The sequence below is a fragment of the Myodes glareolus genome, chromosome 20, assembly GCF_982192425.1.
Source record: "Myodes glareolus chromosome 20, mMyoGla1.1, whole genome shotgun sequence".
Classification (NCBI taxonomy): domain Eukaryota; kingdom Metazoa; phylum Chordata; class Mammalia; order Rodentia; family Cricetidae; genus Myodes; species Myodes glareolus.
In genome coordinates, this window is record NC_142045.1 from 53,493,168 (window position 1) to 53,512,837 (window position 19,670).

Here is a 19,670-nt window from a genome sequence, read left to right on the forward strand (position 1 = left end):
GGGCCGGGGCGGGGAGCCGGGTGTGGGAAGCGTGGCGGCCCCGCCCCGTCTCCTGGACCAGCCGCGGCCGCCAGCGCCGCCGCAGCCGCAGGGACCGGCGGACGCAGCGAAGGCGTGTGGTACGGGCCCGAAGGTGAAGATCTGGGGTCGGGCCGGTGGGGCGGGGGCTTCAGCCAACGATGCTGGGGTCCGGGCGAGGGGAGGAGCCGAGATGCATGGAAAGCTGACGGCGGGCGAGCTCGGGACCGCCGGGCGCAGGCCCTTCGCCGCTGGGCCGAGACCGGGATGCCAGGGCGGCGCCGCTGCGGGTGCTAGGCGCGCCGAGGGCTAGGTGCTGCCGACCCGATGCTCCTGCCCCAGCCTTCCCTGGACCTGCGGCCTGGCTGACACCCGGTCAGCGGGGATGGGCTGAAAGGTTGTGGGCACTTCTTGCGGTGGAGTGGTGAGGATCGGACCTGCTGGCCCAGAGCTGGCATCGCCTTCACTCCCCGGCGAGCTCCTCTGCGGCTTCCTTCCCCACCTCCCACTAAGGGCTGAAAAAGTTTTTAGAGGCCTGAATGGCAAAGTATCCACCACTCAGAGTGGGTGTCCTATAAATGCAAAATTAACGGGACACTGATGCTCGGCTTGTTACCTTCCCCCAGAATGAGACTTGGCCCTACCTGTATGCCGGTTATTAAAAAGCAAACAAACTTTTTGCATAGTTCCCTCAGAAAAACCACACATCTCCCCAGCCTACCATGGCAGACGAAATTGACTTCACTACTGGAGATGCAGGGGCTTCCAGCACTTACCCTATGCAGTGCTCAGCCCTGCGCAAAAACGGCTTCGTGGTGCTCAAAGGACGACCATGCAAAATCGTGGAGATGTCAACTTCCAAGACTGGGAAGCATGGTCATGCCAAGGTAAGCCCTTCCAGGTCGTTCTTTGGCTTCAGGGAGATCATTTGTTCCATTCTACATCATGAGGCTTCTGTATTTAAAATAACTGTTTATTCGTCCCTCGGTCTCTGAATGATCAGCTATTTCTCTGAATGCTCTCCTTAACTGCGTCCTTAGAATGTTTCATTAGCTGGCAACTAAAACTTTCCTGAATCTGGTGATCTAAAACATCTCATTTACAGTTGAAACCAACCTGTTCTTAAAACTCTAAGACACCTGATCTTCATTTTCTGTGGACTCTTGTAATTGAAGTGCTAAGATCTGTATAGGGTGTTGAGTTTTGATGCCATGAAACTGTCAGGTGTTTACTGAATCTCAATTATGATCACTGCTACTTTTTTTTTAAAGAAAATAAGATGACCTTGGAATGAGGTAAAAGATCCCATTCAGATCAGTGTTGGGATTGTGCCCCCATGTAAGTAGCTACTACTGACAGATCAAACGTGTTTCCTGCCCCCCTATGTTAGGTACACCTTGTTGGAATTGATATTTTCACTGGCAAAAAATATGAAGATATTTGTCCTTCCACTCACAACATGGATGTTCCAAATATTAAGAGAAATGATTATCAAGTAAGTAGTGATTTCCTTACTAATGTTGGTTCAGATGTCTTGGTAGGAGTTTGACAAGATTTAAGAGTAGCTTTCTAGGGTCTTTTCCTCACCAGTTAGTAGACTCCACTTACTTTACAGACTAGAAAAATAGTGTTCTGTTTTGTTCTTTTTAATATTTGTGCTTTTTTAAAATTTTGAAATAGGGCATCATATATCCTAGGCTGGCCTTGAACTCACTTTCATCCAAGGATGACCTTCAGTTTCTGATCTTCTTGCCTCTACCTTTGAGGGCTGGGATTCCAGGTTACACCTGGTTTTGCTGTGCTAGGGCTCACACCCAGGGCCTTGTACATGCTCTAGGCCAGCATGCTGTGCCTCCAGCCTCTACTGCATTGTGACAGCACTGAGAACCAGTGGGATGGCTTAGTCGGTCAAGGCGCTTGCTGTCAAGCCTGGCCCCTGAGCTCAGTTCTAGAAGGACACAATAGATTCCTGTGTCCTCTGACCGCCACACATGAGCCGTGAAACACATGTGCCACACACATACTTTTACTAAATAAACAAATGTAGTATTTAAAATGCAGTATTCCAACCAAGGGTATCAGAAAGTGTAATATTTGGTAAAATTACTGTTCTCTCTGTTGTAAACGATAACTCCTTCCTAAGTGTGCTGTTTCTTTTCAGTGAGCAGACCTAAGATTTCCAACACTGGAATTCATATTCCTACTAACCAAGTTTTTACATAATTCAAAATCTGGTGGAAAGTAACTTGAAACCCATAAATATAAAGTGCCTGGCCACTGAGGACAAAGGAGAAAATAAAAAAAACTATGTAATTGACTTATTTATACCCACTAGCTGTGACCTTTTATTAACATATATTTTTATAATATATTTTGCAATTTATATATATACATACACACTCATGCACGCGCACACACATACATATATGATCTTCAAGCTTTAGTTCCAATTACACCTGGAGATAGGTCATGTTCAATGATGGCATTTTGTGGTTTGATGTGTTGATGTTAACCAACCTCCTGGAATGTAGAAGCTCTGACTGATCATAGCTATAGAAGTTTTTGTACCAAACACACCGTAAAATAAACTTTACGTCTTAAGTGTCAGCTTTATCTTTAGCCTTAAGCTAGTCTCTCTGCACTGCATCACGCATTCATTCAGTGACTTCTTTCGATGCTATCCATATGTATTCATATTTTTCTAGTCTTAATTTGGTTTTATATTTTCACTATGCCACTTATGAGTGTTTTTTATATCGAGTCTGAACAATTTAAAATATTTTGATAGTTATATCAAACACCAAAGCAAGCAGTGTTTTGAGTCAGGCAGATCTAAGTTTGAATCTAGTTCTAGCGCTTTCTAGCTAGATGTGTGTGTTTCTCTAACCTCTGCCTTTCAGTCTACGAACCAAGACTGACAAAGTATATGCCTATGAGCAGCTGTGTGCACTAATGAGTGTTTTTGTTCTGTGTCACATTTTCTGTATCCAATTCTACCTAATCATTTCATTGTTCTTGATCACTGAACTTAGATGTGGTATGTAGTAGGCACTCAGTAAACACTTGCTAAATGAATATGTGTTTATTCAGTGGTATATAAGATTGACATGTCAGATTTAGGCTAAGTATAGAATTAATTTTGCCAAGATGGATTTTCTCATCCTGTCCGTCGATGCTCTGAATACTCAGTATCCTCCGTGTCCAGGGGTTCCCCCGTGTTCCTGCTTGTCGATGCTTCATCAAACCAACGCTAGCAATTCACATGATTGCTGTGATCAAATTAGCAAATCCTTGAAGCTTAAAACTGAACATAAAAGGACTAATTTGGTATGGATTTTATTTGGGTGTTCAGTAAGGTCCAAGCATACCCTTCACCTCATGTGCAGAAATTAAGCAGACAGGTCTACTAACAATGCCAAGCCATATAGTAGCCTAGCGCAAAAGGGAAAATTAGTAATTGTGGCCCTGTCTCCATTACAAAATTTTCGTTTGTTTATCATAGTCTTTACATTCTTGTTTTTTATTTTCTTTGAAGTGTTCTGTGGTTGAGGTGTTGGGCTGCCTTCTCAAGCTTGTACCCAAGAGACATTGTTTACTTTGCCATAGTCCCAGCCTTAGTATGCTGTCAACATGACAGAGTGAACACAGCAAAGGATGGCGTCAGTCAAGTGGATCTAGATCTCTCTCTGCTTGGGCACTTATTACTGAGCGGTCTTGGTTGGCAAGTTACTCAGTCTCTCATCTCTCTTTTTCCTCATAAAATTGGGATGTGAATAACAAACTTCTTAAGAGATTGTTTAAAGGCTTAGTGAACATTTAGGATCATGTCTGTCATAGGAGGTTAGCAAACATCTAGGACCATGCCTGGCATAGGAGGTTAGCAAACATCTAGGGCCATGCCTGGCATAGGAGGTTAGCAAACACCTAGGATTATGCCTGGCATAGGAGGTTAGTGAACACTTAGGACCAAGCCTGGCAACTTCTCTGTTATAAAATTGGCATCGAGTGTTTATTTCTAGGCATTCAGTTAGGAACTCAGTTCTGTGAGCTTTCTAGTATGTTTACTATGCTCTGGTGGTCTTCACTCCTCTATCAAAGTGCCTTGGTTAAATCCCTGCTTCTGTTATTATCTGGCTACATTCAGTTCCTTTGTATCTGCTGAATTCAGTATTTTGAGTGCCACTTAGGCAGCCAACCAAAGTGGATTGTGTATATCTATTCATTGTAATAATTTTTTAAATGGGAGAAGAAATATGCTAATATTTATAAATATAATTTGTGTATTCTTAAAATAAGTTCAGGATTCAAGAAAGCGTCTCCTGACTCCTGTTCCAAGATTGCCTCAGATTAGAATTGCTAATTTTTATTAGTTTTCTCAAAAGAAGTTATAATCGTCTGGGGCTCATGGTGGCATAAAATAGAAAATGCTGTCAGGCCCTTTGGGAGAATTCCCAAACTGTTAAATGTAGAAATGGCTTGTTTAGGTTAGTCTTTGGAATCACGTTTTTTAGAATTTCTGTGCTGCTATATATTCTACTACAGATTAAATGTTTTCTGGATATGCTGCACTTTTCTCTGTCATTTGAAGACCATTCCTTGTAGGGAAAGCCACTTAGTACACAACATGTAAAGTGCATGGCGTAGACCCCACTTAGTACACAACATATGAAGTACATGGCGTTGACCCCACTTAGTACACAACATATGAAGTACATGGCGTTGACCCCACCTAGTACACAACATACGAAGTACATGGCGTAGACCCCACCTAGTACACAACATATGAAGTACATGGCATGGACCCTTAAGCAATCAGTAGGCTGCCAGAATTATGACTTTTAAATCCAATTTGCATTTATATAACTTAGTGTTTGTGTGTGCCATGCCTCCACACTTGTGGAGGTCAGAGGACAATTTTCAGGAGTTGGTTCTCACCATTGATAATGTGGGTCCTACGGATGTAAGGACTTGTAGTCCTGGGCCATCTCATAGCCTCCATATTGAAATTAAAATAGTAGTAATAAAGAAAATAGTGATGCTATGATTTCCCCATGCTTTAAACTCTTTTTTTTATTTTAATCAGTTCTATGAATATCTTGTATTCTTCATGGAAACATTCTTTCTCAGAGAATGAAAACCACTAAATGAAGAGCCCAGTATTTTAGGGAGAAGGGACAGATATAGTGCTACAGGATAATTAAAGACAATAGTGAAAAGACCCACATTAGGTTGCTAAGTCAGTGAATTCTCTTACAGGAAAAATAGCAGCATGTATTATATTGTAACTGGTAGAACAGTACTCTAGGCCCACAAAGTATCACCCAGTGGGTACTATAAATGAGTCTTCAAGATCAGTCCCATCAGCAAGCTGTTCATAGAGGTGTGGATTCATGAACCATTGACCTCTTAGGGCAGCATATCTTTGTCTCGTTACTTTGCCTGTAAGTGAGCATTTTATTCAGAAGTGAGACCATCTGAGGTACTGCAGCAGAGAGGAGGTGTACTTTTAGCAGAAGCACTGCAGGCAGGAAAAGCAAGTCCGTGTGTAGACTGGTTCTGCTGCAAGAAATGCAGCTTGCTTTTTCTGCAGTGTTATTAGGTACTAGCTGTTCCCACTGGGGGAAGATGCCAGATCAGGGGCCCTGCTTCAGTCCTACCTGTGGGGCTCTGTCAGCCTCAGGGAGAGAAAGCCTGTGTCATTAAGCCTGTTGAGCAAGTACTAAGGCAGCAATAACAAGAAGTTGAATGTCTTTCACTAGGAGAACATTTAAAGAGTCTGTGCATGTACCACTACCCTAGACCTCATTGACAATTCTCCTAGCTTGGTTTTCCCGTGTCCTTGACTGTCTAACAGAACTCTTGACTCTTTGCCCATAGTCAGTAGAAATCAATACAGTCTAAGTCTCCCCACCCTACCATTTGTCACAGCCCATTCTGCATGGTCCCTCATACTGTTCGTGATCACTAGAAATCATTCTAAAATTCTTGTTTTTACAGTCAGCTAGTCAGAAAGAATTCCCCACCAAGCCATCGGGATAAGTTCATGGGGAGAAGTGGTCAGTGTGAGAGAAAGTGCTTTCCGAATCTGAGCCACTTCTCAAGCTCTTGGTACTTTAGGGCCCTCTCACAGTATCGTGTCCATGCTCCTTTACTCGATGACGTCATGTCACTGTGCACACCTACGGGATGCCTTGCTGGGTCAGAGCACACCCCAGTTGATGATCATCTTACTTATTTATCATCTTACCATAATAATGTTTAAGAATTCACTCTACCAGGACCAGCAGCTTCTGGGAGTAGCTGAAGACTGCAAGGGAGAGAAGGCTGAAGTTGAAAGAAAAAGGTCTCACCTTGCATAGTGACAGCTGCTTGTTTTGAAATAGAATGTGAAGCCAAATCCAGCCACTGGGACTAAGAAAGCACTCGTAGTGACAATCTTCCCCTGCCATCTGTTGTATATTAGTAATACAAACACAGGCAAAACACAAAACCACCCTTCCCATAATCCCCCTTTCTATGCTCTTTCTCATTCTGGGCGCATCATTGGTAGGCTCCGTAGTCACCCTTCCGATTAGCTCATCCTTTCTCAGCCCACTGTGCCTCCCTCCAGCATTTAGTAGTTTCCGTGCTCTCTCTTTCTGCCTGTGAACTGTTTACTTTTAGTTTATTATTTCTCACGTGTATGCACTCATGCCATGGTAGCAGTGGCTCTCTTCCACCATGTGGGTTCCAGGAACCGGACTCACACCATCAGGCTTCTGCAGCAACGCTTTCCTGCTGAGCTGTCTCACTGGCCATATTTTACTTTTTATTGTGGGAATTTTCTAAGTGTCATAGCCCACTAGGGCATACGTCTCCAGAGTACATCACCTGGGTTTGATACTCATCAATATATGACAGTCCTGCTCTATCTGTACCCTGCTCCTTTGAAAAACGTTTTATTTATTCTTTGATAATTTCATACATGAATGCAATACAGTTAGATAATATGTAGATATCGTTCTCTACTAACACCTGGGCCTGCCCCTCCCACAACTCTTCCCAACTTCACATCTCTCTCTTTAAAATATAGCCCAGTCGGTTCAATAAGTGCTGTCATATGCACATGGTATAGGGCATCATCCATAGGAACGTGGGCTAGGGGCTGCTGTGCTGAATTCACAAATCTGTAGCCTCTGCTTTAGATTGCTAGGACTAAGGGGTTAAGGGTGTGCACCACCACACCCAGCTTGTATTACGCTTACACATTTTTGTCTTGAAATATTTCATGTATTTCACCTCAGTTCATTTAATGAATTCTAAGTCTTAAAAATTAGCATTTATAAATAATTACCAGGATCCCAGTGTTATTATCTGTCTCCTGTTTTCAGTCACTGGTAGCAATAGGAGCCTTTCATCCTGAAGTATGGCATTCCACCTCAGGAACTGCTAAAGGCTGCAAGTTCTGCCTTACACAAGCACCTGCTCTCAGACATTTGTGCACTGTGTGTGTCCATCACAGCCTCAGATATTTACACACTGTGTGTGAACCTCACACCCTCAGATATTTACACACTGTATGTGAACCTCACACCCTCAGATATTTACACCCTGTGTGAACCTCACAGTGAACCTCACACCCTCAGATATTTACACACTGTATGTGAACCTCACACCCTCAGATATTTACACACTGTGTGAACCTCACAGTGAACCTCACAGCCTCAGATATTTACACACTGTGTGTGAACTCATACCCTCAGACATTTACACACTGTGTGTGTACCTGTCACGCCTTGTTCTTCACTGTTCCCAGCTAGTTCTGAGACATTTCAGCGACAAAAAGATCATAAAAAAGTTGCAAAATATTTGTACGCTGTGTGAAGAAGTGTTGCTGTGACTGGTGTAATAAAAAGCTGAATGGCCAATAGCTAGGCAGGAGAGATAGGTGGGACTTCCAGGGAGAGAGGGAACTCTGGGAAGGGAGGCAGGCAGACACCAGGAAGACATGAAACAGGTTGGAGATACTATACAGAGAAGAGGTAGTCCAGTCACATGGTAGAAGGTAGATTAATAGAAGCAAGTTTGTTTGAGTTATAAGAGCTAGTTGAGGAAAAGCCTAAGCTGAGGCCAAGGCCATATTAATAAGAAGTGTCTGTGTGGTTGTTTACGGTCTGGTGGTCCTGACGAGAAAGTACTGTTGCAGTTTCTAGTATTCACAGCGTAGACAAGGCTTGAGTCTCTGTGCATTGTGGGCCTGTTAAGTGGTGCTCCTGCAGCATTTGGGTACTCCTTCTACTTATTGTGTCGGTTTATACATCGTAGCTCTTGTTACAGATGTCAGGGTTCATGTCCCGCCGTGTGTGTGTGTGTGTGTGTGTGTGTGTGTGTGTGTGTTTGCAGCTGATAGTCTAGAGGAATGGCTTTTGCAGTGTCTTGGAACTGTAGGCACACTGACGGTGCAGCCTCGCTGTTTTCCTCATTCCCATAATTAAAGAGTTATATCGCGGGAGGGGCTGGAGGCCCAGCTCAGCAGTTAGGACAGATGCTGCTGCACTGCAGGACCTGAGTTCAGTTCCCAACTCTCACAGCTGCCTACAGCTCCGTCTCCTGGGAATCCTGGCAGCTCTGGCCTCTTTAAGCTCCTGCACAGATACAGACACACATGCAAACATGCACAACTACACACTATTAAAAGATAAATCTTTTTTAAAGCATTATATCAAAGCGTATTTTCTTTTACAGGTTGGGCCATGGCTAGGTTTGTTCCATTAATGGCATAAGATAAGATAATATTAGGAGTCTGTTGCCATCCCTCCCTGAGGGTCTACAGACAGTCAGTGGAGGAAGAGACTTCTCCTTCAGTCATGTAGTGCTTGTAAGCAGCAGAGGCTCCTGTGAAAACCCTCACCCACACTTCCGTAAGCAGCCCTGGTGACACCAGCTCACCAAGAAATAGGAAGACATGAAAATAGAAGAGGGGCTAGTTGAGATCATCTGCAGTGGGGGGTCAGGAGATGGTAACGGGGGGAGAATAAGATCAAAATACAATATATATAGATATAAAGATAAATAGCCAGATAGAATATATTGTATGATATATATACATATATATGCATTTGTATATAGACATATATATGTATGTAAATGTTTTTTAAAAATCTGTTAACAGTGGTCTGAAGACCAAAAATTTTCATGTTAACTTTGATTATAATCAAATTGTAAAATGCATCATTTTAATAGTGAAAAACTAAACATAACTTTGATGTCCACTAACAGGAAATTCTTGCTTACAGTATGTTTACATACATGTGTGATGGTTAGAGGAAAATTATTCTATATTTTCTGATTTGGAAAGTTTCTAAAGCATGTTATTTTAAAAACTTCCTGAAATGCATCATTTTCTTTCAGAACAGCTCTGTCCATATTGTGGCTGAACATGTGAATACCTTGGCAGTGCAGAGAGCGGTGGGCTAGCACATGGGGAGTGAATCACACACTCCTCTGGGTTTGTTGTAACGCCTGCATTTTTCCTATTTTTTTTTCTTTTTGAAACAGGGTCTCACTATTTAGTTCTGGCTGGTCTGGAGCTTCCAATGGAGACCAGGTTAGCCTCTGCCTCCCAAGTGCTAGGTCGGACTAAGTCATGTCACCATTTTTAAACACCACAAACTGGATGATGTGCTGCTGTGTCCTCATCCAACACTACGACTATTAGAGTTTAGCTGTGCAAACGTTGTAACAAAGAGGATGCCATCTAATCAGTATGCACTTATAATTTCTTCCAATAGCTCATATGCATTCAGGATGGTTACCTTTCCCTGCTAACAGAAACTGGTGAAGTCCGTGAGGATCTTAAGCTGCCAGAAGGTGAACTGGGCAAAGAAATAGAAGGAAAATACAATGCAGGTGAAGATGTGCAGGTAAGACTCATGGCAGACTCTCAAAACCGTTCTCTAAACCTGGCCCTAACAGGTTAACATAAGACGTATGTGGATACTTCAGCCTCCTGTGCTTTGCAGGGGTCATTATCTGTGCATCTTGCTGTATGTTTTCTTCACCTTTAATAAAAATATTTTTCATCTGTTTACACACATACAACAATAATATATAAAATAAATTTCGACCCTGTGAACTATAACTTTAAAATACTGCTGAAATGTTGAAATGATCACCATACGGTAATTTCTATGGCGCCCTTAAAGATCTATTTACTACCAAAGGAAGCATCAAGTGTGGGAGTTGGGTTTTGTTTGTTTTATTTCTTCTGGCTTGACATGGAACTCCATACTTAAATTATATCTGCCTATGAGTTTAAGAAATAGGAAGGAAGTACAGAGGGGAAAGATGGACTTTGTTATAACTCAGAAGTGTAACATGGAGTAACTGTTGATGGAGTGTTTCCTTTTTTCTGGGAAGTTGTTCTGGGCTACCGTCTGAGAAATTCTAATCCAGAAAGCTGTCCAGAAGACAGGCTAGCTGTTTTGGATTACCCATTTACAAAGTCAACATAAAAGCTGTTGACACATATGTAGTATTTAGTGAACACAATACATCTTTTCTTTACATTACCTCCTGAGTAACTCTTTGCTTGCCCTTTCCCTTTCTAGGTATCTGTCATGTGTGCCATGAGTGAAGAATATGCTGTAGCCATAAAGCCCTGCAAATAGACAGGACCTTCCACACAAGTGGGGCCGTTAGGTCTGGATCTAGTTGTCCCAAAGCTATAGCCTTCATAAGTAACCTCATGTTTTATTTTTGTTATGTTTCTATCATTTTGAAATTGTGCTGACTTAGTTTTGCAGGCAGTTAGTAACTTTAAAAGAACATATAAAGGTGTATAATTTTATAAAGTGTCTTTCCTATAACATTCCTGTGGTTTGTAGTGTGTGACCATAAGAAACAGATACAGTAGCTTCAGTACATGTCACTTGTCTGACAAATCACTCCTGAAGTTAAGTGGTTGCCAAACCAGGGTTTTAAATCAACAATGTAGCGTTTAGTGTAATGGAAATTTTATGCATTTAAGTTGAATTGTTCTTGGCTGATTTCAGACTTCATATCTAGAATTTACAGATCATAAAATGGAATTGTCAAAGCTCCAGCCCTGTGTGGCTGACACACTTCCTGAAACTAAACTCATCAAAAAATGGTGTTCTATTGGTGGCCAGATGTCCCATGTAGTGCCTGCATCATGGCCTCCTTTGCCAGATTGGTGACAGACCTATGCCGTAGTTTACTCTGTTGTGGTAATAGGAGCTAGAGCTGCCGAGTGAATCTGAGCAAGTCAGACAGTGCCGAGGAAGACCCGGGACAGCGGCCAAGAAGGGAGCCGGACTGTGGGTTTTATTTAAGACCTTTGTGGTCAGCGTATGAAATAGAGTGACTCTAGTTGTATTTTTGCTTCGGGCTGTGTCCCCAGCCTCTGCCCTAGAAGGACTGGCCTTCCAGGGACTCTGCACGACCTCCAGCCATTGTGAGTGTTCATGATGTTGGTAATCCAGCCCTTCCCACGATTTTTAAAGTAGATTTGTTTTTGACTTTCGTCTAAAATTAGGAATTAAGTTGTTTTGAATTCTTGACTTGTAAATGTATATACACTTTTCTAAAGTGGAATAGAAGTGAACTATGGAAGAATTATTTTAAGTGTGTGTGTGTGTGTGTGTGTGTGTGTGTGTGTGTGTGTATAGTTCTCTTATGACTTCTGGTTACAGATGTAAAATCTAACTAGGAGAAGATTCTGTGAACTGGATTCTTTTAATATGTTGTATGCGTGCCCTTCCATTCTGTTTGGACGTTTGAATTGTGTGCAAATTATGTCCGGAATCATAGACATAGTTCTGAGTTTTTGAAGAATTCTGACATAATCACAATCATCGTATTGAAGTACAGCCTGGAACAAACTCCTGTAATGCCCTGACTCTCGGGTCTCTTTCACCATGCGTAGCCCCCAGAGTGCTGTGCTCCCGTCTAGAGCAGAGAGATCCGACGGTGCAACTGATCCAGTCAACAGTTTAAATTGCCATGGAAATGCGAGAGCCACAATTTTAGTTGCTTAATTTGTATGCAGTTTTCAATTGTGTCTTGACCTCCACAAACCAATTCAGAGAAGGAAGATGCTATAAGGGAAGTGCCGGGAAGAGACTTGTAAAGCACAGGAGATGCTGAAGTTGTAGCCAGTGGACTTTAGTGTGGCCTTTTAGCTTTTGTCCATGCAAAGCACAATTAGGAATTCGACTGGATTCTTCTACAAGTGTCTCCTTTAGATTTCTGGTGTCCTCATGTGTACCTTAGTTGAACTGATTGATGTGTTATCCACAGGAATTCCAAAAACTTATCTCTGCTGTTTCCTGGTTGTTATCCAGCCAATTAATAACCACGTTGGTGTTTTGATTTCATATTACTTCAGGACTAGCATGCCCTTGTTCTTTGTAACTTGTCAAACCTCACAGGAATCTCTGTTTTCCTTTGCACTGGAAGGGTGTAGAGCAATATGTCTCTAACTATGTACCTTGAATGGCAAAAGCTACTTAAGCTTAAGTCTCTCTCTCTCTCATTTTGTGGATTTTGCTTTATTTTCTCAACCCCCATGTGAAATACTGAAAACATTTTACAGAGCCGTGTATAACTTATCCCCGTTAGAAATGCAATTCAGTGTCTCTGGATATAGCCCAGTATTTCTCATGTTAAAGACCATACCATTTGGAGTTTTTTTTTTTTTAATGGCACATCAGGTTCTGCCACCAGCACCCACCGTCTATATTACAATAGTGTGGGCTAATCACCTATTGTGGATTGTTTCTTCTCACATCCTTCAGAAACTTCTTTTTTCCTATAAATTTCCTTTTTGTCCATCACTATAAATTTTATTTTGCATGTTGGAGACCTCAAGACTTAACATAAATTCCTAATTGTGTTGTAACTGAGGGCATTCTTTATTAAGTTCATTTGTACCAAACTTTGGCTGCTAAAAAAAAGACTTAAGAGATCCTAACAGCAAGCATGGATTAAACTGCATCTTTCCAGTCCTAGCCTCTGAATGTGGCAGTTTGAATTTTTTAAAGCTTCACACAGAACACAGAATATGCAGGCCAGCGTCCTCTAAGTTGCTGTTCTCAAGGTCTAGGCTCTACAGGTTTGAGTTGTTGACAAGAATAGAAGCCAGACCCATATAACTCACTCATGAGAGCACAGCCCGCCAACTCCCAGCTCTTGAAGAGTGCAGGGCGGCTGCTGAAGGATGGGACTCGGACAGAACAGTGGGGAACAGCTCACTCCACAGGCTCCGGAGAGTGCTCCACGGCTGTTTCAGGGCATCACTGAGTTCTGTCCCTCAAAGACTGAGGATGGAACAGACTACAGAACTGTAGTAAAGGGAAAGTTTTGTATTATATGGGGTAAGAACTCTTTGCTTGGAGAATCTGCAACTTCACATCAGGGACTTACTCAGAAACCAAAAGCTGTTGGAGAGTATGTTTGATAAGGATATCAACACTTACAAGATGTGACAAATAGGCATCCTTTATGGAGATGTTGGAGTTGGGAAGACATTGTTGAGAAGGCAATGTTAGAATGGGTAGATGGCAATCTCTTCGAGAAGTTTGCCTATGTTTCTTATCTCAGTGGAAGAGAAATTAGTCAAGCAAAGGAGCAAAGCTTTACAAGTTAATATCCAAGAACTGAAGTCCCCATTGAACAGATCCTGCCGAGTCCAGAAATTTCCTTTTTGTGATCGATGGTTTTGATGAGCTGGACTTCTCATCTGAAGAGCCAGCATTTGCACTATGTAATGACTGGACCCAGGAGCACCCAGTGTCCTTTCTTCTTAGCAGTTTGTTGAGAAAAGTGGTGCTTGCTGAGTCATTCTTGTTAGTAACAGCAAGATCCACAGCATGGAAGAGCCTGATGCCCTTGCTCTGAAACCAGAAACCTCACTGCGTAAAGCTGCCAGGACTGTCTGAGAACACAAGGGTGGACTGCAATAAGACATGGGCTATGGATGCGATCTATTCAATCAGGAAGAATCCGCGACTTTTCAACAAGTCCCATGTCTGCCAAGTGTGCTGAGTGGTCTGTGCTAGTCTGACGCAGCCACTGGAGAAGGTGGCAGCAGTGTTGCAGTGACCTCCACACCACCACAGCTTTGTTACTCTGCCCAATGAAACCCTAGTGAGGAAGGAGCCTGTGCCAGGCATCTGCTGAAGGTATTTGAACTATGAAGCATATACTTTATAAGAAAAATCTAAGAAAGCATGAGTTAACCAGAAATGACATCTCAGTCTTCATGGATGCTAAGTATTTCATTTTAAATACTATATGAAGTGTACATACTCCAACATGTAAGTATAGATTTTAAAGATACAGAACTGTTTATTTTCACATAACTCAGTAGGTGTTTCTCTTAGAGCACAGTATTTCATTTAGTAAAGCTTTACAAATTATATTAAAGGGAGGCAGGTAACTTATATTTCTAGCATAGAACAGAAGTTCCTTCTTTTTGACGGCAGAGAAATGCTAACAGTTAGTTCCCAGTGTGTGCTGCACTTTTGCAGCTATCTCCAGTTTCACAAGCACCATGTAGAGAATGGAGACTCATTCGTGTCCCCGTGGATTTGTGTGTGACCTTTTCTTTCTCTTTGCTGTGTAGACAGTACTAGCAGGTTGAATGTTCTAGCACAGAGGCTTTATCTCTACTGTGAAGACTGTGTTACACTGGTGCAGTCATTTGCTCTCTGACCTTCAGACCTTTGGGCTCTAACTTGGCCTTGGAATCCCTGATGCCCTGGGGCACTGCCAGTCACTTGGAGTGGTTACCAGCCAAGCTCTTGACTCTGTTCCCCTTCTTAGTACAGATTTCTATGCCAGTGCGTTATAGCAGTGACCAAAATTCTTGAGGCCAGAAGATACGGTGATACGCATCGATATTTAAAAAATTCGGGGACACATGCTTTTCATTACCTCACCAGGTGAATGTGTGTATAAACACATACCGCTTTGTTCTTTTCTCAAAGTCCTTCCATCTATTGAAGTACTGTAGTCTGTAGTGCCTCAAACGTTGATTTTTTAAGAAGTTTTCCAGAATTTGATTTTATACCTTTAAAGTTTCTCATTAAAATTGTTTCTATTGAGCTGGAATTTGAACGCTTTGTTCTCAGGGCTGTTAGTGTGAAGAGATGCAGTGTCAATATTTTAAAGCCTGCTGCCTACGAATAGACTGCAAGTTTCCCCAAGTCCTACGACTGTAGTGCATAGAAACACAAATTCTCAGTGTAACATATTTAAGCTATATGGTAAATATTTAAGAAAGATGAGGGCATTAGTAGCAGCTGTACTGGGATCTTCCCAGTGGTCTTGCCTTGAAACCTTGTTCTTGGGGATGTTTCTGTTAGCATCTTTTTGGCACAAACCTCAGAGAGGGTTTTAGAGCCAGACATTGCTGCAGTGGTTCTCAGACCCATTTAAGAACAGACAGGAAATCCCTAACTCTTTTGCGTATCTTAAAATGTTTACATACTGAATTCACATTTGCTAAGAAAATACGGATCTCTAGTATAAAAGCAAAACTATCAAAGCATATTTCCATAAGCAGTATATTGTGCTGATATGAACCTTCAAATCTTCTAATGTTTAGGCATAATAAATATTTCATTGTTCTCAAGCCTTTTTCTGTTAGCATTTTGATGAGTAATAGGCAACAAAGGTTTTTTTAAATCTATGGTAGAAAAATCTTAAAATTGAATCTATTAACTTAAATCTATGAGATGTGTTCTCTGAATTGAAGAAACAGCATCATTATTTGATTGCAGAGGGAACATTGGGAGCTGGCTATGGAGCACAGATGTTCTGTGGAAACACATTTTGGAGTCACTATGTAATTTAATTTGTGCATTAACTAAATACCTGAACCCCAACATAACTACCTAGTGAAGTCAAATGCCCAAGGAGAGTTGTAAACATTGGATAATTCGTCTCCTTCATGTGGCGGGCACAACTTGGGGCAGTGCACACGAGGCCATCACCTGCTAGAAATGTCCACAAGCTTTCTGTCACTACTGCTCATATCTTAAACAGGTCTGAACCTACTTACAGCAAAAAGGGAGATTCTTTTATTTATATGAAGATCTTGGAAGCCATTTCTTAATGTTGGTGGGATTTGGTTCGTCTTATTTTGAAACTGTATTTTTACAAACACTGGATACTAACCTATTCAGCAGTGCCTGAAGAGCCTGCTAGAGATCATGGCTGTGCTCGTAGGCTGATTCTTTATCATGGTTAGTCTAATACAGGTAAGCACTCCTTGTTACTTTGAAGTATACGTCAAATTACTCATTCTAAACCATGATTTAAAAATGACTAGTTATATATTATCATGTACTTTACCCTCTTCCCCAGAAGAAATCAATATTGTCAGATTCATTGGCACTTTGTTAGTAATGTACCTTTTTTTTGTCTGAAATATAGTATATTTCTTGAATTTACTTGCAAGTGTTTTGGTTAAAACTTTAAAATTACAAGATCTGGATATTATAATTGTGTGTTTTCCATTTTAAAAATGAGTAAACTTTGAATGTTAAGTATCCAGCTATACTAAAATATGCTTTAAAATGCAGAATCTTATTAATGATAACATTTTGTTACCATAAAATTTCTGTTAACTTCATGTTATATCAAATGAAAATAAACTTAAGCGTGCACAATTCTTATATGTGTACATTTAAATATTTTATACTATAAAATTGTGCTAACTGTGTAGAGAACTTCTGAAAGAAAGCCTTCCATTTTATTTCATGTACTAGGTCCTTTCTTAATCTCTAACTTTGAACTCCAGGCTAGATATGAACTTGTCTTCCTTTTATGTTCTGGAATTCTTTGCTAGCCAGGCATGGTGATGCACCAGAAGTTAATACAGGAGGATAATTCGGAGTTCAAAGCCAACCTGGGCTATGTAGCAAGACCCTGACTTAAATAACAAACAGCCATTCTGTAGATTTGATACTGTGGTTGCAATCATGAGTGCACAGCTGTGGCCATTGCACTGAGCCCATACAGACCCGGCCCAGCTGTCAGTCAGGGAGAAGTGCTCCCCGGGCCATCATCTTTCCTGCTGAACTATTAATAGTTCCCAGCAAAGGACAAATCATTCTCTCTACTTTGGTACCCACTGCTCAGCCCACAGGTTCCACCTCCAAGCTCTCAACCCATAGGCACTGTGATGACCTAGTTAAACTCAAGAAAGACACGCAAATACAAGGAGAGGCTGTAGGGCCATAGGACAAACGTGAGAGTGGTCAGTATGTGTTACATTTATGTATCAACTCATCGAATAATTTTATTACAAATATGTGTAAACCTAAAATGATGGTTTTGTTTGGTTTGGTTTTTGCTTTCTGTTTGCGTTTTGTTTTGTTTGATACGGTATCTCCTGGTGTAACCCAAATTAACTTGAATTTTAGGTCCTTCCACTTCCAGCCTCTGAGTGCTGGGCTCACACTAGCCCCACACGTGACCATTCATTTCTTAAGCATGTAAGATAGTTACTTGGATAGTCCAGTGGAAAATAGAAAATATCCTGTCATCATCCTTCCCATCCTCTACATCCTCCCACAGATACTTTGTGTCAGAGAGGTTAATGGTCCATTCGCCCCTGGTGTCCCTTCCCTGCCAGCCGGGATTGCTGAGTGGGGTGATCCTTCCAGTTCTCACTCTGTGTGGACCATGTGACCAGGCTGACTGTAAGTAGCTCAGTGCTCTCTCCCGTTCATGTGCTTTCTCTGGGACTCTGAGCCATGCTGGTGACCATATCAGTTATCACTTTATATATGTGATCACTGTTACTAATAACTGTAACCTTCCCGATGTACAAACCAGAGTTAGACAGTAACAGAAAGAATCCAGTTAGACTTCCGTCCTCTGTCCCCACACTTTATTGTTGTTACTTGCAGATACCAAGATCCCAGTTTCCCAGAAGTATGTCAGAAGGGGGAATAATGGAAAGGGTTGATTACAGCTTACATATCACAGCCGTAGTATCTCTCTGCTCCCTTGTTAGACATCCAAATGGGGAACCTTTTATAGAATCACCACATGTTAAGGTCATGCAGCCATGCTTCCTGGGAAATTAAACATCTATTTCCACAACACATTCAGCAGATATTTCTAACTATAATGAACAGGTGTGTTGGTCTCAGAAGGCTAACTAGCAAGGTGTTATCTGCCTCTTGGGAGTTCTTTCTAAGTGTAATCAAAATAATATTCTGGCCACACCCAGAGATGATTCCCAATACTCAAGTGACTTGTGCCCTGAGTTTAGGAGAGTCCAGAACACTTGGTGAGCTCGGTTACAGTTAGATCCCAGCACATTCTCAGAGGGAGGATGGGCATATGTTTAAGTAATATTCATAGTGATTAGTCTTTTTGTTTTCAATTATGTGCATACTTTAAATTATGGGTGCTACATTTTCACTAATATTTAGGCACACACCCATCACTAGCATCCTGAATTAGAGAAATACCTTTCCTTCAAAAACATATGGGACCTTCACACACAAAAATACTAATATTGAGATATTGAGAAGACAAAAATGGCAAGGTTCTGTAGAGATTTTAAAATTAGATGTAACCCCAGTGCTCCTGAGTCTAAGGCAAGAGGATGGGGGATACAAGGCCAGCCTGGGCTACATAGAAAGATTCTTGTCTCTCACATGCAATTTGCATTAAGAAACCAACTCCAAGTAAAATTAAAAGCAAAACTGGAAAAACAAAAGGAGTTCCTACCTAGAAAATTTGAAACCTAATATACAATAAAAAGGAAAGTCTATAAAGAGTTTCTCAAACTCTTTAAAAAGATAATTTATTAAAAAGATAATAAAGCATTATCTTTCAGAATCTCTAATAAAGTAGCACCAGAAAAATTCATAGCATTAATGTCTGTATTGATAAAAATGAAAGTGTGAACATGAGTGAGTTTAGTCCTGAGCCAAACAGCAGTCAGCAAGTAAATGTGGTTTTACAAATTGGCATCTAGCAAATAGATGGGGTTTTAAGAAGAAGTAGGTTACAGAGGCACAGAGACCTTCTGTTCTGCATGCTACAGCACAATCCCTGGTACTGCCAGTGGGACAGAGACCATTCAAAAGAGGACCCTCCAGAAGAAGGTGCATCTTCTGCTCTAAGAAACGTCATCTGATGCACAAGCCCAGGACACACAGCAGCAGAAAGAGGATCCATTAATACAGATGGGTCGCAATGAAGGCTCTGTTCGGAGCTCTCCCGTCTACATTTATGGCAGTTTTTCACGGAGCAAATACATATACGCACACGTCCAGGTGTTTAATAGATTGCTTATACATATTTATAAGCACTTTATCTTTCCAGTACAGACAGTAGTGTGGCCTTCAGGTTTTCTACTGACCAACAAGACCATGTTTTTGCAGATGTACACTGGTTTACATATTTTTTTTAATCATGAAAAGTAATGAGTGTTGTAAGTATCTCTTCCCCACTATTGAGAACTGCTGTTTTACCATAAGTATCAAGCATACACAACATACATGTCTGGGAACTCTCAGTTCACATATGTAACCACAGAACTCTACTGTTGCAATTTAAGTACCAAATGTTTCAATTTCATAGAAAAGTTCTTTATTTTCCTTCAAGGACATCATCTCTGCTCT

The 19,670-nt window shown here is 41.4% G+C and overlaps 1 protein-coding gene across 2 annotated transcripts; it reads left to right on the forward strand.

Annotated features, from left to right (window-relative positions):
- Nucleotides 1-39: 39 nt before the first annotated feature.
- Eif5a2 (eukaryotic translation initiation factor 5A2) lies at nt 40-16,700 on the forward strand. Of its 2 annotated transcripts, none has more exons than XM_085682387.2 (5): nt 40-133; nt 705-905; nt 1,409-1,513; nt 9,789-9,920; nt 10,608-16,700. In XM_085682387.2, the coding sequence occupies exons 2-5, from the start codon at nt 741-743 to the stop codon at nt 10,665-10,667; spliced, it is 462 nt and encodes a 153-aa protein (XP_085538513.1). In that variant the 5' UTR covers nt 40-133; nt 705-740; the 3' UTR covers nt 10,668-16,700. The 2 variants fall into 2 exon arrangements, with proteins under 2 accessions (XP_085538513.1, XP_087755730.1); XM_087899604.1 differs by having other exon boundaries at nt 11,945-16,700.
- Nucleotides 16,701-19,670: the final 2,970 nt, after the last annotated feature.